At 43.8% G+C, this 23396-nt stretch overlaps 1 protein-coding gene across 4 annotated transcripts; it reads right to left on the bottom strand.

The window, feature by feature from the left end:
- Positions 1 to 3278: 3278 nt before the first annotated feature.
- On the bottom strand, positions 3279 to 22929 carry gramd2ab (GRAM domain containing 2Ab). 4 transcript variants are annotated; one of them, XM_028958946.1, is made up of 12 exons: positions 22693 to 22928; positions 16622 to 16735; positions 11386 to 11443; positions 10786 to 10858; positions 9590 to 9693; positions 8267 to 8365; positions 7778 to 7849; positions 7544 to 7606; positions 7133 to 7289; positions 5503 to 5596; positions 5031 to 5138; positions 3279 to 4432 (listed from the first exon to the last, which is right to left on the bottom strand). In XM_028958946.1, exons 2-12 carry the CDS (start codon positions 16723 to 16725, stop codon positions 4429 to 4431), a joined length of 936 nt encoding a protein of 311 aa, XP_028814779.1. In that variant the 5' UTR covers positions 16726 to 16735; positions 22693 to 22928; the 3' UTR covers positions 3279 to 4428. The 4 variants fall into 4 exon arrangements, with proteins under 4 accessions (XP_028814779.1, XP_028814778.1, XP_028814776.1 ...); XM_028958945.1 differs by having other exon boundaries at positions 3279 to 4337; positions 22693 to 22926; XM_028958943.1 differs by having other exon boundaries at positions 3279 to 5138; positions 22693 to 22929.
- Between the last annotated feature and the right edge of the window lie 467 nt (positions 22930 to 23396).

The raw sequence follows: 23396 nt of genomic DNA on the forward strand, positions 1-23396 counted from the left end.
CAACCTCAGAAATGCTACACATTTTACTTTTTTATCACATCATTTGTCATCAGTAATTCAAGACAGAAATCATGCTGCCTTTCTCCAACCAACATCTCGTACTGGCCCACCATCAGACAAAGTTCTGACGATCTGAAAGCGTTACAACTTCCAAAAATAACCCAAAACTTCCATTTTTGATGTGATTAATCATGATTTCCTGTGATTATTTATTTTTAACGAATTGGCCCTATTTTCCGACTCATTGATTGAGTGTTCTTCTGTAGGTTGGAACTGAGCTGGATGATTTACTGCCACCGGGATGGAACCTCTACCTGCGTTACGAACACATGGGGGTTTGCATGAGACCATCAAGGTCAGGGTGAAGGAAAGTTAAAAGTTCCCTGGTCCTGTAAAGAGAGATAGTAACTCAGAAGGGTCATAAAGCCGCAGTAAAACCAGCCGCCGAGCTGTTAATAAACAGCAGCTTTCACCAGGGAAGAACCTGTGGGTTCCACGGCTAGAAGAGGAGAGGAGACGGCAGATTCAGCACTTCGTTTTGTTTGCCGGCCTGCAGTTCCTCCACTACAGCCGCCGACGAGCGCAAAGGTCCTCCAAAGAACATTCCAGAGGCAAACGGGGCTCCTGGAGGGCTGGGCCGAGACCAGACCTCCATCTGCTCCCACACCGTGAATACAACAGATCAGGGGTGATGATCAGACGCTGGTACATGAACAACAACGCAGACGTTCTGCCTGGACGGTGCTCATATTATGACACGTCCATGGGAGCTTTCATGAAGAACAGATCCTCTGTTCGGTTCCTGCCGAGCGTTCCTCCTCCACACATGTTGCTTGTTTGCAGGTTTTCAGGAAGGATTCCTGCACCCCTCCCTCTCGGGCCATGCTCTCTCCTGGCTCCACTTCCACCAGGACGCCGGTCAGGATCTGCTGCCGCAGCCCACGTCGCCACCTCTTGCCTCCACATCCCCAGGGACACGTTTGGATGCCCTCCACTTGCTCTGCGCTCCCTCAGCAGAGGCTCATAAGGAGGCTCCCCGGAGCCCCACAAACCATTAGCCAGCAGGCAGGAATGTCCCAGCACTCATGCAGAGCCGCCCTCCCCCATCCCCACATGCAATCAGCAGACGGCCACCCTGTTAACCTTCCCTCACCAGGTCCTCGCCGCTAAACCAAATCCGAAAGCACGTCTTTTCTGACACGTTCAGCTGCTAAGAATGTCTTTTGTCACCACACCGCTGCTAAATGTGACAAATGTTAGCTCATGTTTACTCTGGATTGTCTTCGGCCCTTTCCTGTTGCGCGGTGGGGGCTGATCCGGCCCACAGTTCCACTCGGAGGGGTAAGCCGAAGCATTCCTGCCATTGCTCACCGCGGGGAGGAAGAGAAGAAGAAAAAAAAAAAGAGAACCAGGTGTACCTCCACAAAAGCGTCCAGGGTTCCTGCCTCCAAGGAGACGTGGGAACGACCGCTGGAACCGTCCAAGTAGGACTAATGCGGCCGAATTCGCAGGCGTCATTACGGCAGGCCTGGCTTTCCGCCACGAGAACCTGAGAACACGCCCCGGGCCGTGTTCAAATCGTACCCAGAGTCACACATAATGCCTGCAGTCTTCATGCAGAAATGGCTGCGGCGACTGAAGTAATGGGACAAACAGCCTTGTGCTGCCCACGTGAGGCTATCTACGGACAGTTGAGGCGACCTATCCAGAGCCACTTACAACCAGTAGTTACAGGGACAGTCCCCCCCGGAGCAACTCAGGGTTAAGTGTCTTGCTCAGGGACACGATGGTAGTAAGCAGGATTTGAACCTGGGTCTTCTGGTTCATAGGCGAGTGTGTTACCCACTAGGCTACTACCACCCCACAACCTCCGACACAAAGGAAATTCCTCGTAGATTTTTTGTCTCCTGAATGAAATGAAGAGGAGGCGTTTTCAATTAAAACATGACATGAAACATCATCTTTACTCAGAAATCAAATTAAATGATTTTGAGTCAAGAATGTAACATTGAATGCCAGAGAAACAGGGAAGGATAGGAGGGTGTGACCTGATGGACGATCTTTTGCAGGAATCATCCAGCAGATCATCTGCGAACTCATGTACATAAGTGGGGGATTCTATAAAAAAAGGTAAAAAAAAACGAGGGAAGAAGACGCACTTCTGCAAACCAGTTTCCTCCTGCTGGACATGTAGATGTACTGCAAACATCAGTCAAATTTCACAACCATGAACCCTAACCTTGCAAAGTTCTCCAAAAATTCACAGAAAATGGGAACAGAGGGGAAAAAAAAAAAGTTTAATCTCATTGTATCAACTTTCTCCTGTCGGTCTCCATAAGAAGTACGGACGTGTCGTGATTTGTAGTGGCTCCTGTGTCCTCATCTTGCAGGCCTCAGGTGGGACAAAGAGGGGAGTGTGAGGGGGTTAAACCCCGCCCAGCTCCATATGTGACCCCCTTCCCCGTCACAGGCGGTAGCCCCGGAGCCTGGGCCCACGGGGGGAGGCATTTACGCGTAACTGAGCCCCACAATAACAGCCATCCCAGCCTGGGTTTACTTTAGATACATGAACGCACAGGACAGATCCTACCGCCAGTGTTTGTGCAGCTTGTCGCAAGACGTCGCCGCGGCCTGGCGTCTCGGAGAGAGTGTGTGTGTGTGTGTGTGTGTGTGTGTGAGACGGGCCTATAATGCGGTGGGCCGTCCATGGCTGCAAAAAAACAATCTTTCCTTGCCGCAGCCAGCGAGCTCGCTCCGAATCCCAGAGGCCTCGGAGCGCCGGAAACACATCTGGTTACTGAGAATCGTTCCGGCCCGAGCGTTAAACAAATACGCTGGGGGGGTTTTGGTTCCATTCGAAACCGCGCCGATAACGTAAAGCCGCCTCTTCCTCTTGACTGGTCACATGCGAACGGTTAAGTGCTATCATTACACAAGGAGCCTTTCCCACATTCTGTCGTACATACCAAACATAACTCTGCCTCCCCTCAGATAAGCTAAACCCTGCAGCACAGCAGCCAGCCGCCAAGTTCACCTTCTTCTCCTGGAGGCGCCACGTTTTCCACGTTTAATCTTGTACCAGCTATGTACATGGCGATGAAAATAAGACAATAAATGAAAAGTTTGATGTGTAGTGTATATCACCACGAGGCTCTGTGGCTCACACCAAGAAAATAATAAACTCCTTCTGACATGTGGCTGCTGTGAACGTCTGACTGCTGCTCAGTATAAAACACAAAGTGCCGCGTTAAATAATCATCAAATAAGGACGCAATAAATCAGCAGGAAATGCAGTTTTTATTAGTTCATTAACAGTCACATTCATTTAAGAATTGTCAAAATACTCCAGTGAACTGCATAAGCACACAAACATTTAGGTATAAAATTTTACACAAATAAATACAGTGACTTGACTTTTCTATGCAGATCAGCATGATAGCGCTTTAAAAGTGCTCATATGGCTCAACATGGAGACAGATTTAATGTTCCTATTTGACTACTCATGTCTGAAATGCATGTTTATGCCTGAAAAAAAAAAAAACACACCCTCTCCAACCAGGAGACCGCTTATTCATAGTAAACTATCCGGCACATGTTCCACCCACTGCTGATCATGCAGGCTTTTCAACTCCTCCATACTTGCCACACAAATTCTGTTCTTTTCGGTCATGTGACCCGAATGGTCCAGGCATTTAATGCCAGTTAAATCACCAAAGGTTCTATCAAACCCGTGTTCACTGTTTACTGTCGAACGAGACATCCTGTCAGAACATTTGCACCAGTCACATGTACCATTCTGGTTAAATTTACAACCGAACAATAATTCTGGTTAAAACATTGTCACACGTGATTGCCAGCAACACCTTGAAATGTCTTCCACTGTTATTCAGTCTGAGAGAAAATAAGCAACTCCATCAACATCTACTGGTACCACATTAACAAGCTGAAAGCACAACAAGATGACATGCATAAGGTCCATTCTCACATTAACATGAAAGGTTAAGACCATTGGACAGTACAGTCCGTCCTGAACACCGAAGACAGAAGTGAGCAGAGTTCAAATTCTGTCTGTTAAAAAATATGTAACATTTTTATACAGTAGAACAGTGGGGTATAAAATATGGCAAGGCCTGCAAGAAAGGTGACTACTAAAATGCTAGAATGTAAATGTAAGTACTAAAAAGTAATTGTGCTGTCTTTTGTGTTGCTGGTTGTCCTTGTCCAGGTTCACCGACGCCCTCTGCTGGCCATCCTCTGAATTGCCGCAAAAAGCATCTTCTCCGTCCCTCCATGTACATCCCCAATGAGCTTGCACAACAAGCTACGTATTCACACGTCTAGAGTGAACAAACACAAAGAGTTCCAGTACTACTGTGTTTAGAGCGTGATGGACAGACTGTCCAGCTGAGACTACAGATGAGCCACAGTTTACCTGGGAAAACAAAACAAGTAAATATAAATGATGGTTTTAATACACATGAAATATGTATCAAGTGTATCAGGAGAGAGAGCCTTTGATTGGTTAATTACTGCAGCACTGAATATGTTTCTGTTGCAAACATAGTTTTTTCCCCTTGACTCACAGAATATGAACGCAAAAAAAAGACCCAATTCTGGAGCAATGGAACATGGTCATGTGGTCTGATGAATTCAGATTGACCCTATTCCAGACTGATGGGGACGATGCACCCATCATGAATAGGCGTTACAGTACAAGCCTATGGAAAAAGTTCTGGGGTCACAGCTGGGTTCAGCAACATTAAGTGTTAGCTGATGGAAGTGAACATGCTAAATATACTGGATTCTTTGAGCAACATTAAGTATCAGGAGAGAGCACATCAAGGAACAAGTGGACTGGCCACCACATAACCTCATTGAGAATCTTTGGGATGTGGTGGTGAAGACTTTGCACGGAGGTTTGTTGCAACGCAAAATCCCATGTGAACGCTGGGCTGAAATAAATGCTGTTACAATCCAACAGGAGTCAAATATCATCACGAATTTACAGTGTATGTGTATTACAAGCCAACCTGTCTCTCATGGCCATGGTGGGGTGAGTGTTGAGGAAGGAGAGCTGCTGCTCCAAGCTGCACACACGGAATGCCAGGTAGCAAGAAGACATGATAAGAAGAATAATACTGAAGAGGAGAGATAGAGACACAGAGATGAGAACATAGATACATACAAACCCAAATAACAAAAACCAAGAGCATCTAAATGAGAGTCACTGAAAAATTCATAAGCCTGGTGTCTGTTGTGATCTTCCGCAAAAACCAACTGCCTCTTGAACAAACACATCTCTCATACATATGTACATACTGCTCAGGCTTACACACTGAAAGATACTGGAGAGACTTTTCCCAAAAATTGTCTTTAAACAGGATATACAGCCAGACCCTTTGATTGCTCTTTTTAATGATGTTGGTGAAGATACAGCTCAACCGTCTTCTACCGTCTTCTAAAAACACTGCCTTCTGGAATAAAAGGCTTCCCTGTACTCACAGCAGTATGAAGAACTTGAGCAGCTGGTACTCCATGTGGCCAAGTTCTGGTACTGGTTCAGTCAGAAGGATCTTCTCCGATTCCAACCTTCTTTCTGCGCAAGACACAAACCACCAGAACAGGGTCTCGTTTTTAAAGGTCCCATGACATGAAATTTTCTTACTGATCCCCTGTTATTATATCTGAAGTCTCTTTCCGAAATTCAGCCTTGGTACACACATTTTTAGCGAGTCACACAATGAGATTTCCCCAGGATGCGCCGTTCCGGTGTCTGTAGCTTTAAACGCTAATGAGGAGGAGAGCGGCCTTCGTGAGCTGGCATTAGCGGAAATTATGTCATCAACACCATTCATCAACCACAATGTTTGCCGCAGACAGGAAGACTTGTTGTGGTTTTTTTCAGATAAAATAAAATTGACCCAAGAATTTTACATCCAATGACTGAGCATCTGCAATACTTTGCACATTTACAAGCCATGATGGACAGTGCAAAGGGGGTGCAAAGTTCTCTGGGTAGAAAAGCATAAGCAAAGGGAGGTAACCATTCCCCTTATGATGTCATAAGGGGCTAAATTACATATCCGACAGTCTGAGCTGAGCCTTTGTAAGGCCTCTGTTTTATGTGCGTTTATTTGTGGTAAATGTCTCGTTGGCTACTTGTACATAGTTTCACTGTAAATAAATGCACTTTTGTACAGTTTGTTAGCCTTTATGTGTCTCAATACCCTCTCCTCTCCACCCCTAGATGAGGATGTGACCGAGTAATCAACGGTAGTACAAAATGTCTAAAAACATGTGTACATTTAGCCTTGAGTACATCTGGATGAGTATCATGTACTCATATAGATCATACTTCATATCACTTCAGGATGCTCCAGAATAACCTATCGCATATGCTTATCAGCATGAACTGATTTTTGCTTTCATGGAATGAGGCCTGGTCCTAAACACAGCTAACCTCGTTTACTGATTTATCTTATGTTCTTGGTACCAAGGTGTTCTAAACCTCGAAGAACTACAGCTCCAGACAAGTTCCCAAAAATGTTTGGCAACAAAGAGGCCTTTATCTTTACATACTGTCAGAAGTTACATAAAACCACGATTGGCTGTGAATCCTCAGCCCTGAGGACCAGCCTGAGCATGAGAGGGAGAGAAGTCCCCTTTAACATGCATTGACCTGCTAGGATTCTTAGACAAAATAGGTCAAGGTTCATGGAAACACTCTCTACGTTTGGGACTACATGAATGACTGGCCCATAAAAACACACAGTGCTGAACGTGAATTTGTCAAGTTGTGTGTTATTTTGGCAATGCTGGCTGCACGCTGGCGTGACGTTTGACAACGTGGCCTCACACATCACACACAAGGTTGTGAGTTCAAATCCCAGCTCAGACTGGGATTTGCATGCTCTCTCTGTGTTGGCACGGGTTCTCTAGTATCCTCCTGCAGTCCAAATGTGAGTGTGAGTGGATGGGGTGTGTGTGCCCGCCCTGCGCCCAGTGTTCCAGGATGGACCCTGACAGTGTAACCCTGAGTACTGAGTGAGGGTAGCTATGCTATACAACCATTGTTGACATCTGATGGAAGCACCATAAAATGAGATTACCAGTAACAAATCAAGCACCACACCTTGAGGCACTTCCCCCTGGAAAGAGGTTTCCACCGCACTCAGGCTGCTGGCGGAGTTACCCAGGAGGTCTGGTAGAGACGAGGACACAGAAGGCACAGAGGGCTTCCTCCTCCACTTCAGCACTGGAGGGAAGTCGGGGGTCACAGGAAACTCATCCTACCGCGGAAATAAAGATTTTCAACATCGAGACAGAGAACGTACTGAACCCTAACCAATATCTAGTCAGCCTTTACTTTCTTGACCAAAATAGCAATGACAGGGTGTAAGGTAGTTTGTCACATTATTTATTTGAATTTGTTTTTAATAAAGTATCCAGTGAGTGCAGAATAATAATTTAACTGTCAATTGTTATTGCCAGCTGGACAACATATAGCAGAGCATGAATAGACTTTAGCAAGTGGCTGCCTCACCATTGACAATGAGCTCGGCTCCTCAAGGTACTGCTTTAGGCTGAGGCTCTTCTTTCCATTGACCTGAGGAACAGTACTGAGTTTTAGGGGAATACAAAGACCAAGTTGTACTCAAAATCACAAGTATTGCTAATTAAGAGTTAAGATGCTATCTCAGCAATACCTATGGAACAGTTACGCAATAATGTAAAAATCAATGTAGTTCTTTGCTAATTGTGTGTTTCTAATTCCTACCTGAAGATGAGTGCAGATTCTCCTGAGAACATCATAAACACTGTCCCGTGACAAGAGGGATACAAATACATACTGTGGAGAGAGTAGAACAAAAATGTATTTACTTTTTATTGCTAATCAGAGGAACATCATAATTTTTCCAATTCTGAGACTAATAAGCGGAATATTCAGATATACAGATTTAACAGTTCTGGTCCAGTTTTACTGGGATTTGGTCCTGTACCATATAAGGAGTTTTCTAGCTCCAGTCCGAAAAAACGGGCGTAGCTTAACACTGCATGTATTAGTTAATTGAATAAATTTCAATTACTTTGTTATTTTTAGATTTTGATTTTCTGCATGATCGGGTGAGAAACTCACAGTTCTCCTACCTCCTACCTTTGGACTCTGGTCCTTGCTCCCACTTGGCTGATCATGGTGAACTCTTTCTGGCTAATCTATGCCAATCTCTCTGCCATTGCAATGCTGCCGACCGTGTCTGTGACCTACTTTTTGACTGGTGTCTGTTGTGATGGCCAGTCCGTTGGGAACCAGGCCAGCTGTTCTGTGCTTCTTCACAAGCCGGACAGAGACCACAGGTATGGACACCTAGGACAAATAAACACAGACTGCCTCAGAGAGAGACTAACACAATAGAGCTAGTCACTTCCTGGTAGCAGTGAAAACATCATGCTTTTGTCCTCCACAGCTCCCTGTAATGGAGCTAATGAAAATATCTGTAGTATCTGGGTGACAACAAATACTGAAAAATAAGTAAAAGCGTAGCCCAACACAAGCATAAACACACATGACTGATAGCAGCAGTTCAGGGCACATATCACAACAGTGTAAATAATGACAATAGATCAATAGCAAAGCCATACATTAAATTGCAAGTAATTTTTTTGACTGCAACAGAACACCTTGACAACAAACAACTGTGAATCAGCGTGAAGGCATAGTTTCTTTGTAAGTTTTACATATTGATATTTAAATATGGGGTATTTAATAACAACATTTGCTGATTAATAGGGTTGGGCCTGTTAATTATTTATAAATGCATGCATCTGTTAGCTTAAAGGCATATCATATGCCTTACAACATACCAGACAGCCCTAAACAGTTATGCATTAACTGGATGCATGGCTGTGCTTGCCAGACTGTTACAAAAAATGTAAAAGGTTTTTATAAAAAAAAAAAAAAAAAAAAAAAAAAAAAAAAAGAACCAGCTAAACCGTACTCTCCGTACTAGCATTACATAAATACATATCGTTAATTGTACTTTGTATTGGGTATATATGACCCATGTTTTAGTTTGTGTTTATGTGCAGGAATCCTATGGAGCAAGTAGCGTAGTAACCGATTGTGGTTAAATAGTTGGAAATATTGCCTGTGCATGCTTCCTCTGTTACTAAACACAAGTTATTATGGCTATTATGTTCTGTTTTGAAGTGCACCAAAGCTCTGTAAATGCTATTGTTCCTGACAAATGGGATTTGCGAGCGAATGTGAAACACTGCCCCAGTAAAAACACTCACATTCATTCAGGTTTGTGAAAGTAAGTATGATCAACACCATGTGGCAATATGATCTCCATTGCTGGTTTCCTCTGTCATATTTGCCAAGCACCGTGGCTGCTTGAACACCGCAGTGACTCAGCACGGTCTCCAAGGGACTGAAACCGCCTTTGTGATCCTGCCTCAGCGTAATTGAAAAGCAGGTGTACCTGAAAGCACCTTTACTTCAGAGGAACACTACAACATGCCAGGAACATCTTTCCAAGGAGCGTGCAATTAAATCAATCAGCAGACGGTCTCATTTACTGACGTGTACCTTAATGTCCTTTCCGAAGAGGTTGGCATAGAAACAAAGCCAGTTCCTAGAGATGTACAGTCTGCCCTGCAGAAGAATGTCCCTGAGGAGGGCACAGGAATACACTGGGAAGAGACAGAGAGAGAGCAGTTAACCTAGAAATATCCCAATATCAACCTACAGGACACGAGGACGCCCAGTCTCCTTTCTGCCACCATCATCCAAATGGCTAATTATTCCTTATTATAAAATATGTTTGGAATTGATGGAAGTGCAAGTACCTATGAACACACCATTAAAACACCAGACCAGCTAATCGGTGGCCAGGACACATGCTTGCTACATCTCATGTTCCAGTGGCCAGAATGTTTAAAGGTGAAGGGGTGATAGTTAACAGTCAGCCCTAGCACGTGATGCATAGATATTTGCATATGACTGGGCAAAAGCCCTAGCACGTGATGCATAGATTTTTGCATATGACTGGGCAAAAGTAAAAAAGCTATCAAAAGTTGTAATTATAAGTTTGGAAACTTGCACCCTTCCAAGATACCCGAGGTTTCATATTTTATAACAAGTCTCATAAACAAAGTTATGAAACAAAGTGATGCAACAGCTGCACCTTCATCTGCACACATAAACAAACATAATTTGAATGTCATAATGATCTCCAAACTGGAAAGCTGGGCATGAAGAAACATTATCACAACATGACTGTACAAAAGTATACAGACCAAAACAGCAGCTTACTGTTACCTGCCAAACGCAAATATCTGAATATATGAATTATGTTCTGAGGGCCAGACCATTACATAGCAGCTGAGGGAGCAAAATGGTAACCCAGAAGGAGGAGTATTCAGTCAAAGCTTCGATCCATTCCATAATAGCTCACAGCCAACTGAGCGCCGCTGGTTGCTATTCTCAAGAGGAGGAACCGATGTTGTGCTCCGCTGAGTGGAAAAAGCTGCTGGGTGTTGAGTTTGCCATGTGTGATGCACCGAGTGGCAACATGGGTTCATGTTTTGCTCCAGTCAAAACACATAACCAATGCTTTCCATTAACCAACCAAGCTGAAGCACAGTCAGAAAAAATGACCACAGAGATCCGCGAGATTCTGAATAATTAAAATGAAAAACCGCACAGATGGATGGAACACACTGCATTAGAATTCATTCAGACACACTTCAGAGGAAGAGAAAATCAAGGGTTAAGACAGATACCTTTCATGAGGATCTCCTCCTTGGGCACAGTCTGGAACAGCTTGTGGTACTGTGAGTTGTACTTGCTGACGGTCTGTGAGCAGGGACAGAGACTTTTGGTGAGTCTCCTGCCTAAACTTATCATGCTGCTCTCTTGTGTTTCTGGCCTACAGATGTCTGTTAAATGTCTTTGGTCACATTCAGCATAGGTTAACAAGGTCCCACTAACTAGAAGGTAAAGAAAGAAATTTAACAGGAAGCTTGATGGATGAGTTCCATTTCTGTGTCCTACAATGGAAGTGTGACTGAAAAGGTGTCTCATTGTAACTGTGAGCGAAAAGTAAAATAGCCGGAACATTGCATCAGTTAAAGTAGATTGCATGAGGGAAGCAGGGCGGAGAAAAAGAAACTGTCTCAATCACATGTACACTCATATCAGTGGCTTTTCAGTACGTCCCCTGGTTAAAATGGAAAATCGAACACAAAGGACAGATACAGTACATCACAATTCATCAATAACATGAAGCTTGCCAAGAATAACCATATAATGTTGACTTCATTACTAAAAATACACAGTGTTTCCCCCCTCCATGGATGAAAGGATATAAAGTGATAACTTACTGAGCCACGGTAACATTTCTTCACATCTTCGTATGACAAGTCATCAATCAGCGGCAACCTGCAGAAGAGGGACGTCAGAATAAAACACAATGCTGAAGAGATTTTCTCAGAAACACAATTCTATGCACAAGGAAATGCAGTCAAATGCATCTAGGCAACTCTGAAATGCAATAGGTGGTATTTCATTCAATCCCTTTTAGTTGTCAAAGAAAAATGCTGATAATGACAAGAAAGAAGATTTCAATAACTGCCCCTGAACGGTGTCCGGTTTCCTATTGTGTGGTGAGTTGAAGAGACTGGAGGACCCATTGTGCATTTCACCCATGTTTGAGAGACAGCTGATATGAATCATTTGAATTCAGCACTATGGACATTGTTACATAATCATCTGCATAAGTAATCCAGGTTGAATCTAGATGAAATACTCTGTCACCCTGGTCTCCTCGTGTGCTGAACGTCCAACTAAAAATGTGTGATTAGAGCTTTGCCTAATAGAAATGTGGGTAAAGTGGGTGCGCCCACTGGTGTTGTATGTGTTTTAACTAGGTTCTTTGGGTTTTAAAAGGTTTAAAAAAAAAAAAAAAAAGAAAAATCATGTTTTACATATTTAAATGATAATGGAACACATCACACAAAGTTGACACAGGCTATACTATTCTTAATGTGTGTGTGTGTGAGAGAGAGAGAGAGAGAGAGAGAGAGAGAGAGAGAGAGAATGCTCAGCTGTATGAAATCTGCTCTGACAAGCAAATTGAACTCACTGGGCTTCTTGACTCATCCATCTTGCTCCGGCACGTTTCTGCGCTCCTGCATCTTAAACCATAACATCACTCTCCCACACCTTAGAACCAGTCCTTGACCTAGTGGTCACCATGGCAACAGCTGCCATCTTACAGCCCTGTGCATTGGCCACATTCAAGCCTTCGAGAAAAAAGGGTTTTCACATAATTCCATAACACAAAAGATATATATAATAAATTCTAAATGATATGCATATAACCTACACTCACTGTAGTGTCCATTCAAATGCTTTGCACAAGAAGGTGGGGAAAGTCATGTAAATTATTTCCATATGGTAACTAATTTCAATACTCTGTGCTTGTTCTTCTGAAGCAGTTCTGCACTATAGAGGCTTCATACGGTGGCAGTCAAACCTGTACAGCACACTGTGAGCCTTCGCTGACCACATTTTTCGCAATCAGGGAAAGTTTAGGAATGTCTGCAATAATGGTTGGTTGGTTTGATGGCAAATAGAGAGTGGAATTTGACCGCAAACATTTTTTGATATCAATCACACATTGGTGGAGAAAATAATAATAATAAAAAGCAGAACAAAAAACTAAAAAAAAAAAAAAAAACACATTTAAATGTAATCGATCAATGTTTGGTGACTGTGATAGAAAACCACTGCATTGTTTGTACTTTGTGATTATTAATAAACTCCAAGAAAAAGAACCATTACAAACATCTAGTACTGCAGATAATTTATAGAATAAGAAATTATATAGAAATCATAGAATCACAAATCTATGAATTAAAACATGCACACTGAACACTGAAGCATCGCTCAAGGCATCGCAGAGCTCAGATGCAGATGCATTTGCATTCCTGCATTTGATTGTAGGTGTGAATTCATCTCGCGCCCGACCTCTGTAAAGGTTAGTAGAATTTCACAGTGCACAGTAACCAGAGAACAGAGCTTCAGTAACAAGCTGTAGAGTTAAACATTTAACGCTTAACTGGGCCGTAAAGACATCATGAAACACTAAGTTATAAATTCACAAACAATGGCTGGTTCCAAACGGATGAAAACCACCATTAGTCACTGGAACAACTTTGTGTGAGGACGTTTCGTCATAACGTAACTTGGGTAACTGTACCAGGAAGGAGCAGCATTTCAAAACCCAAAACTTTTCAATTACAGATGTAGCCAGAAAGCACAACCAACGGCGTCTTCTCGCGGGTTCTAGAGCGTTGTGATTTCTTTCCCTTATAAACTTTGACAGTTCAAGCAGGAAGACGTGCTACATATACCGGTCATATCTGTTGATGTTTGTGTGAGTAATTATGAAGAGCGAATTTTCCCTGTCGGGCGGTTGGTTGTCCAACGTGACAGTGTGTGTGTTTGTCGTCCTCTGCGGCCCCTGGGTGGCCTCCGCATTGTTCACCCGGTGGACGACCGTGGCTCTCGGGCACAGGCATTTGGCACTTGGACAGAGCGCCGGACTCTGGCCATCAGTATGCCCCGCTGAAGCCTCTCCGCTCTGAGAACAGCCTTTTGTGCTCAGGAAGCCTCGCGTCCGGCAGTTGCCGTGTGCTGGGGCAACACAACCACTGTTAATTAGGGTATATGTTCATCACCCTATTAAGTTCACGCCACTATACAGACGCCTTTGGGTAGTAAAAGCTAGTTTAAGCTGTAATATACATAATAATTAAATATACACGGGCCACCCATGTATTCTGGAGTTAAAGTGACCCTGCAGCACGAGAGCTGAATTAAAAGGGAGCCCTGTTTTAGTCCACACCAAACAGGGCCTGATTGTGCTCCAGTGTCTCAGTCTTCCCACAGGAACACTGATGGCATCTGTGTGTGTGTGTGTGTGTGTGTGTGTGTACGCGCGCATACAGAAGTCTCACGTGGGCCGTTCTGTGAGCACTCATTATGAAAACTCCACGATCCCCTTTAACAACCCGGTGCACAAAAGCACCCTGATGGGCTGTCAGCACAGACAAACCAGGACTTTATACCAACGCGGGCTGCAGTAGATAAGCTCACAGAAAACACCCCCCATTACATAACGACTCCCACCACACAACGCAATTAGGGTCTTGCTGAAAGAACAGAGAGAGGAATGAGAGGGGAACGGCATCAAAGGGGCAACTGTTCATTTTTAATGGAAAAACAGTATGAAAGCAGCCAGATTATGCACGATTGCTGAGACGGGAAGAGACGAGCTGCTGTCAATGCATGTCTGGACGCAAACCTCGAACAAAAAAAGAAGGTGTGTCGCCCATCTGTGCATTCGCCCGCCAGCGTCTCGTGTGTTGTAAACACACACTGCTGCGTCACTCACGTCCCCTGCCACTGTTGGGCCCGCTAATAGAAAAATACAGCAGGCTCCGCAGGGACAGGACTACTGCATCATCGTTCATTATCAAAGATCTTAATTAATCCATGCCTCCAGCTACAGGATGAACAATATATTAGACATGAATTATTAAATCCTTTACAAAAAAATAAAAAACATGTATGAAAAAATATATCGCCCCAGTGGGTCTATGGCATGAGAGATGTGTGTGTGTGTGTGTGTGTGTACGCTATAACTTCATGTGACAGTGAGCTGTGAACAGAGGTCGTCCTGTCAACGCACTTTGCTCTTGTTCGTATCAGCTACATAACAGGGACCTGACCGTCCACAAATGTGATGTGTCTGCTGCAGTGAATGTTTGACCAAAAAAACAACAAAAAAAAATGTTTACAATGCAGACAGAACAGAATTAGAAACAAATATTTATTCTAATTACGAGCCAGGTATATTAATAAAAGAAAAATTATTGTATAATATAATTTAAATGAATTCCACGCCTCCTGATTCTCCATTTGTACCAATGTCACAAATGTTGCTCAAAAATGTTGTCTAACTGTCTATTTATTCATTTTTACAGTTGAACGAGCCAGGCAAATATAGCCCAGTTTCACCATTGGGACCTCAGGAATGCTGCTCAGACCCTCCATCTGATCCCCACACCCCCTGCGCAGGCAGCCAGGCACAGCGCTCACAGCTACACCGCAGCTTCATTAACAGCGCAGCATTTTCATTTCCACAGAGAGGTGCAGAGCAGGTTTTGTGAGAGCTTGGCATTCTGTCCGGTGGGAGAAGACCAGGATCTGATTGTTCTTTCTTCCTGTCAGGAGGAGTCTAAATGAACCACGTATGACCCAGTTAAACCCGACCCCTTCATATTAAAAACCATTCTGAAGTCTGTAGCAGGTTGTGGATACTGAGCTACATTACATTTACATTTACAGCATTTATCAGACGCCCTTATCCAGAGCGATTGACAATCAGTAGTTACAGGGACAGTCTCCCTGGAGCAACTTAGGGTTAAGTGTCTTGCTCAGGGACACAATGGTAGTAAGTGGGATTCGAACCCGGGTCTTCTGGTTCATAGGCGAGTGTGTTACCCACTAGGCTACTACCACCCTAAAAGCTAGGACTGGGGATGGCTCAGCAAGGGTTTATTGTGGGACCAGCAGCAAATGTATTGAAATTTAAGATAAAATATATGCTCTGAAATATTTTAAATGGCACTTTCAGGATTCCTTCTCCCCTCGGGTACAAAGATTGTATCATAGACATCTGTCCTGCAATGTATCAAGGATGGATCAAATGTAGAAAAACGTACAAACAAATGCACAATGTGCCCAAAGGGTAGTCGAGTCCAGAGGGGGTAACATGGAACTATCACAATGACAGTATATTTTTCTGTACCATTATAAGGTCTTCACATGCTCTCAGAAATATTGAACCTTCGATTTCTAAGCACACAAAGTTGCATTTATCATTATGAACCTTGCAACATTAAAAACAAGGTGTTGATTGGCGTTTATTCATGTCCTCCACCAACTGGAAACAGAGAACTTAAGTAAGAACTGAGTTCTAAAAGAAGAATTGCAAGTTGTTTTTAGTATATGGGTATAGGCAACTTCATATATAAACCAACGCTGACTATTACATACCTACATAGTGCTCCTGGCAATAGTGCAACTTAACACGCCAGCCACAGAAAACAATAGCGCTGCACGACCATGTTTATGCTGATATCGTTCCAACGTAACAGCTTACGGTTTTAAAATTAGATGGCCTGTGATAAAATCAGAATGAAGGTTGTGTAAGAAGAAATAAATAATGAAAAAAAGGGCAGGGAGAGTTACAGCGTGAACAGCACAGCTCTACAGATTAGGCTTTCATTGTGCTTTTACCGAAGAGCGGAGCCCAGCCCAACCCTGCCGTAGCTGTTGGGTGTTCGTACTTGCAATCTGAAGGTGCAAGCTCAGACTTGAGCGCTAAGCTGATTAGCAGCTCATCTAGACACCTAGAGATTTGTCTCTCTAAATCGACTTTGTCTTTATGTAATTGAACCCAATCTTTTGTCAACTCACAAAACAAAGACTAGCGCCAAAGAGCCGGTCGCTTTTCCATTAGCAGGTGATATCAGGTAACAGACTTGCCTAAAGTTCGGAGAGCCGCGCGAGTCGTCCTCTCTTGGGGTGTCGGTGAGCTCCTGCGTGCTCAGGAGAGAGACGTCGTCACTGTTTTCTTGGTTCTCCATCATGTCATTGGGCCTGAAAGACACATGGTTTTGTCTTGACAAGGACCAGCACAGGGACAAACTGCACATAAATGGCCATTAGCTGTGTGTGCCACCATTACAGAGTTCACTCTACATCTTTGTGTTCAGAGACCATTTTATGGATACACCTTAATAAAATGGGAATGGTCGGTGACATTGAACATTTTATAAGTGGTCAGAAAGTTATGTTAAAACCAAGCACACCATTGTTTTCCTTGTGAAATTACCGATAAATTTGATGTGTCACACGACCCTCTTCCCATGGAAAAAACAAAAGTTGGATCCAAGATGACCGACTTCAAAATGGCCACTATGGTCACCACCCATCTTGAAAAGTTTGCCCCCTCACATATACTAATGTGCCACAAACAGGACGTTAATATCACCAACCATTCCCGTTTTATTAAGGTGTGTCCATATACAGGCCCACCCTGTACACAGCACCGCATTTACATCGGAGAGATGCAAAACCGGCAATAAACAAAAAAAGGAGGGTCTCCTGTTACAGCTCACTACAATGACGTCAGTAAGGAGACTTTATCAGATTAAGTGGCATTACAATAATCACTGGGCGCATGTGTGTGAGTCAGAGAGAAAGAAAAACAGAGAAATGGTGTGAGAGGGAGAGACGGCTTACACTAACAAAATCTTCCCCTGCCCTACTTTATTCACTCAAACGAACAGGATGCGCGAGAAAAACTGCGTTAGCAGTAGAACAGGCAAGAGAGGAGAGAGCAAACCAACAACAGATCATAGGGGCGTTGTATATAAGCAGCATGCGGGGAGTTCCCTGATGTGCCATGGTACATAGATGACTATAGTAGACATGACCCTGTTCGTGAGGGTATTAGGGGTGTGGAGAACACATTTTGTGTCAAGCCCACCGGCTCCTCCCATTTTAAAATTTACTTTTTTCTTCTTCTTATGTCTCCAGGCCTTTCTTCATATGTATTTGAGTTTATTTGTGCGATAAGAAAGAAAATCTTAGATTTTATTGTAGGGTACTGTAAGTTGCAAGTGGATGATGTCATACATGAAATGCACTTTTTAAAAATTAAATAATAATTTAAAAAAATAAGCTGCGCTGATAAACTGTTCCATATCTGTCTCTTCTCATCTCACAGTTCCCTCTCAAACTGGGCCTTGTGAGCTGCTGTCATATCTGATGAGCGCTACTGGAGTGTGTGAGTAAGCCATGCTGACAGCAAGCTGGAAGTGGAAGGCGGGACAAGCGTCTGAGGACACAAGCAGCTGAAAGGAGAGGGGACGGGAGAAATATCACTTCTGTGCCCTGTGTGAGGTGTAACCGATAACAAGCTCTAAATATAGAGCTGAGACCTCCACTAAACTATGCCGAGATATGCACAGAGGGCTGGACGAATATATGGCATGAGTCCTGTATGCCAGCGTTGGAGAAAACACATCTTCACACTGAGAAACTTCAACAGGTAACAACTTGAGGGACTGAAAGTCCCTGTGGTGGTGAGCAGAAGTGGGATTCTGAAGGCACTGGCAATAACAGGAGAGAAGAGTACCTTCAGGCTTAATCCAGTTTAATTTTTGCTCCCAAACTAGCTATTAGACGGGCAAACATCCTGGGAACCATTAAAGAACCATAAAAGGTGCATTAAAGAGACCAGCTCCAAACTGAACAGAGCGGATATTGTGCTTTATAACGTGGAGCCAGGAAAGCTACCAACCTGAAGGACCCTCGCTGCAGATAATCTGGAAGTCTTAATCTCACTTTGCTTTACTGCCCCTTGTTTTGAGGGTTGCACGGGCTGGAGATCTTTGTGGAGGGTCTGGAGCGCCGTTGCTGATTATTTGGATGGGTTCCGGATCAGGATGGCTGAGGGGCAGAGCTGGCCTGTGTGGCAGCTGGTGCACAAAGAGGGTTTTATATCCTGATCCTCAGGCTCTAAGAGGAAGGTAAATGCTGTACGAGATGTACTTTTTGGCACAAGTTGGGAAGACGGGAGTGCAGGAAACCATGAAATATATCAGGAAAGTGGAATCTTCAGGGATATGATGGACTGAAGAATAATTTAAGTGAATAAAATAAATTGTTCTAAAACTACATGGCCTGCTGTATAAACACTGAATTAAACTGCACACTAAATCTCACACCCACAAATACAAATAAAAAAAACTATAATTGTATACTTTGTACATTTTGTAATAAGTGTGTAATGTTACTGTAACAGAGTATGTATATATAAACTGCTCAAAAATAAAGGGAACACAAAAATAAGACATCCTAGGTCTGAATGAATGAAATATTCTTATTAAATTAACATGTGCTGACAACAAAAGTATTAAAAGTATTGATGGATTTGGAGTCACACACAAAATTACAGTAGAAAAACACACTACAGGCTGATCAGACTTGGATGTAATGTCCTTAAAACAAGTCAAAATGAGGCTCAGTAGTGTGTGTGGCCTCCGCGTGCCTGTAGTACCTCCCTACAACGCACCAGCATTTGGTCTCACAAGGGGTCTGAGGAGCTCATCTCGGCACCTAATGGCAGTCAAGCTACCTCTGCCGAGCACAGGCAGCAGGAGGTTCTCTACCACTAGAGTGAAAGCACTGCCAGCATTCAAAAGTGACCAAAACATCAGCCAGAAAGCATAGGAACTGAGAATTGGTCTGTGGTCACCACCTGCAGAACTGCGCCTTTATTGGGGACGTCTTGCTAATTGTCTGTAATTTCCATCTGTTGTCTATTCAATTTGCACAACAGCATGTGAAATTGATTGTCAGTCAGCGTTGCTTCCTAAGTGGAGAGTTTCATTTCACAGTGTGAAATTTCAAGTGTGATTGACTTGGAGTTACACTCTGTTCATTAAGACTTCCCTTTATTTTATTCTATGTAAAAAAAAAAAAAAAAAAAAAAAAAAAAAGTTCATTGCACTTATTCCATTGGGTAATATCCCTAACCTTCACAATCCGTGGGCCTCTGTGTTATTATCTCTCCATGATAAAATCATTATCAGCTGCTACAATTAAGTTAATTAAGATGGTCTATTGGACTAATCTATTGATGTATATATACATGTAACACAAAGACTTGCCCCGTTTCCATGGTGCTCACATATAAAAGGATTTTTTTTTGTGCTTTTATTATTTCCTTCTAATACAATGTCATGCTTTCATCCTCTCTCTTCAGAAGCTCCTTATTTGCCATGCAGCGGCAGTGACTGTGCTTAGGGCACAGTGAGGTCCTGCACTCAATATCTCACTGTACATCTGTCTGAATACATCCTCTTCCCACTTTTATTCAAAGTGAGATGTTCTTTGAAGTAGGGGCCTGTGGTGACTGGGAGTCTAGCATTTCATCTCATGGCCAGCCATTAAAAGACCAGCTCATGGAATTGAATAAACAAGAGAAAAACAAGTGACTTACTGTATGCTACAATTCATAGAAATACTTACATATCTATGCTCTGTGCAACCCAACTCATCCAAATACTCATTAGGTAATTTACTATAATTTCATAAATTTGATGAGCCTTTTATCCTACTTCATTTTGGTAATGTTCTTTGAAATTTGTATAAGCTTTTAATGCAGTTCACAGCATGGCCAAAAAAACCGTGTTGCAAAACTGTATTTTTTTTATATGCACAAAGCATAGAAGAATATGTAAAAAAAAAACAAAAAAAAAAAACAGCCACAATCAAACTAATAAAGATTATTATATAGTGGGGGAAATCATTATTTGAACCCATGCTGATTATTTAAGTTTGCCCACTAACAAAGAAATTTCAATATAATTTCAATGTTTATTTGAACCGTTGACATTTTTTTTTTAACAATGACAGTTTTTTTAAAAACGTCATTTTAAAATATTAAAAAAATTCACGAATGAAGTGTATGATCCCTTTTGCAAAATGTGCTTAGGTACTTGGAGGCAAAATCTTTGTTGGCAAATCACAGAGGTCAGAGGTTTCTTGTAGTTGCCACAGGGTTTGCACAAATCTCCAGGGGGATTTCGCCCCACTCCTCTTCTGCAGATCCTCTTCCAAGCCCTTCTCAATGCCCTGGTTGAGGGAAGGAGGTTTGACAGTACATCCATCCTCCCTTTTATGCGGTGCAGTTGTCCTGTCCCCTTGAAGTCATAGGCAGCATTCCTCTTCCTCCTCCTCCAAACAGGGGGTGTTGAGTTGATTCCAAAGAGCTCAGTTTTCGCCTCATCTGACCACAAATCTCACCCAGTGCTCCTGTCCTTTAGATACTCCTGTACATGTGCTTTCTTCAAGCAGGGGGACCTTGCAGGCCACAGAATTTCAGTCTTTTATGGGCTACTGTGTTAACAGCTGTTTTCTTGGTGACTACGGTCCCAGCTGACTTGAGATCATTGAAAAGGTCCTCCAGAGCAGTTCTGGGCCGGTTCCACACAGTTCTCCTTATCATTGAAGCTCCACAGGGTGATATCTTGCATGGAGCTCCAGACCGATGGAGATTGCCAGTCATTTTATGGATCATCCATATGGGAATAAAACACTAATCTTACTGCTTCATAGAGTATCAAATACTTTTCATTCATGAAAATTAATTATTCTGGATTGGTCTCTCGCTGTACAAATAAACCTGATCAAAATCTGCAGGGGTGTGTCATATAATTTCATTCACTCACTTCACTATATCTTTTCCGTTTTAGGTTCATTGTTGTGGGAAATAACTATTAGGTGCATTAAAAAGACATTGGGACAGTGGGCAAGGAAACAGAATCTCGAACCGCCAAGGTGCCACTGAGGTGCCATCGTCCCCACACACTGCTCCTCGGGCGCCTGTCATGGCTGCCCACTGCTCACCAAGGTTAAAAGCAGAGGACACATTTTGTTGCGTCACCGTGTGCTGTGCGTCACAATAACAATCACTTCACTTTTTCTTTACTTTCAAATGGGTCAAAACACCTTTATCAGCAACAATTGGTCTTGAGTTGCAGCGGAATGCTGTGTTCGTAAAGCCAAGTCTGTCACTTTAAAAGCTTTATACAGTATTAGAAAACCATAAATCGGGAAAAAAAGTAGTACCTAGGCATCAGAAAATGTGGGATTAACTACATTATTTCAAACCTGGTCACTGATTGTTGTTGTATTTTTTTTTTCCTATTCCTATTTATTTTCATGAAAAAGTAGTGTTTAAATTATTATTTTTTACCTACCCCACAAGCACCCAAGTAGAAGCTTTGCAGTATTACAGAATAAAAAAACAACAGAAGGACTTCTCTTCCAGGAAAAAAATACTTTTAGAGGCAGAGAAGCAGGCTGATGAATGTGGACACGGACACCTGCCATAGCCGCGCCAAAAGGAAATGACATTTGCAATGCAAATATAAGAACATCATTTCACTACAGATCCCTCGGCCCCCCCCCCCCCAAACCACCTATGAAAAGGTGTTCCAGATCATCTTAAAAAGCTCTTTATATCGTAAGGAGACCGTCATAAACGAACACAGAACACCGACTTACTGTTGTGGGAAGCCCCGGAGCCACGCGAATGTCTGGAGTGCGAGCAGGATAATGGTTCCAGCATCAGAAGTGCCCAGATCTCCAGGACAAAGATCTAACCGCGATGTTCCTGTTAGACTCCACGCAGAGCACGTTTTTTACTGGGTGGGGGGTTCTTATCTCACACTTGTACAGTACTGAGAGTACTACATTTTTTCCTTTTTAATCCCATCTTCATCTCTGCGGATGATGCGCTGGGGGGGGAACTGTTACTTGCATCGATAACCGCGAAGCGAAGCAATAACACGTCGTTAAGGCAATAAAAGGGAATATTCTGGTGCAGCGGGAGTTATTAATGAGAACGATATAACGCGCGAGGAACGTGGCTTGTACCGGATACGGACAGATATGAGCACCGTGGGAAAAAGGTGATTAGCCCGAGTCGCTAAATATGACACCAAGGCGGAGAAGGGACGCGTTTCGCGGCGCAGACTCACCTCCGGCGCTAAGGGCGGCGTGCTGCGGCGGTGGCGGCGGCGGTCACGTCCCCCGCCGGCGGCTGGCAGAAGGCGCGCATCGTCCGGTGGAGCCGCGGCGGCGAGCGGGGAGACGAGCGGGCGGCATGTGCGCAGGAAGCAGCTCACATTCCGCCGAGAGCCGCGACCTGTTGCTGTGGGCCGCGCCTCCTGGTGTCGCGGGAGCGCGCCTCCTGGTGTCGCGGGCGGGCGGGCGGGAGCGCGCCTCCTGGTGTCGCGGGCGGGCGGGGGCGCGCCTCCTGGTGTCGCGGGAGCGCGCCTCCTGGTGTCGCGGGAGCGCGCGCGCGCGCCTCTGCCTGCCGCCGAGTGTAATTCTGCGCCGTATTGCGGTCTAAAGTGGCGATGAACGCAACATATCTGCAGCAGACGCCGGAAGCGCACAGTCACGAGTAGGGGGGTAGTAGATACGCAGATGTAGCGCATGTATAAGCACGTTATGTGACGGCGTAAAGCAGCCCCTCCATCTTTCCCGCCTTTATTCGCGGCGTCTCCATGGCAACTGCTGCGCGGCCATTGTGCTTTCTCTGCACACACGGGGAGAACGGCCACTCTTCACACATTACACACGTCTACAGACGAGGCTCGAGTTGAGCGGATTTGAATATAGAAATGGGACTTTTGTTTTTTAAATCGCTCGGGTGGATGAACGAATGCGCACACACCGT

The sequence above is a fragment of the Denticeps clupeoides genome, chromosome 17 (genome assembly GCF_900700375.1).
Source record: "Denticeps clupeoides chromosome 17, fDenClu1.1, whole genome shotgun sequence".
Lineage (NCBI taxonomy): Eukaryota > Metazoa > Chordata > Actinopteri > Clupeiformes > Denticipitidae > Denticeps > Denticeps clupeoides.

Bases quoted from the DNA above. Each gene is read 5' to 3' on its own strand.
- gramd2ab (XM_028958943.1), bottom strand. From the start codon at position 16,725: ATGATGGAGAACCAAGAAAACAGTGACGACGTCTCTCTCCTGAGCACG. The intron at 9,694-10,785 runs GTATCTGTCTTA...GTCTCTTCCCAG, and splicing joins GGAGGAGATCCTCATGAAAG to TGTATTCCTGTGCCCTCCTC. The intron at 7,290-7,543 runs GTGAGGCAGCCA...TTTCCGCGGTAG, and splicing joins AGCCGAGCTCATTGTCAATG to GATGAGTTTCCTGTGACCCC.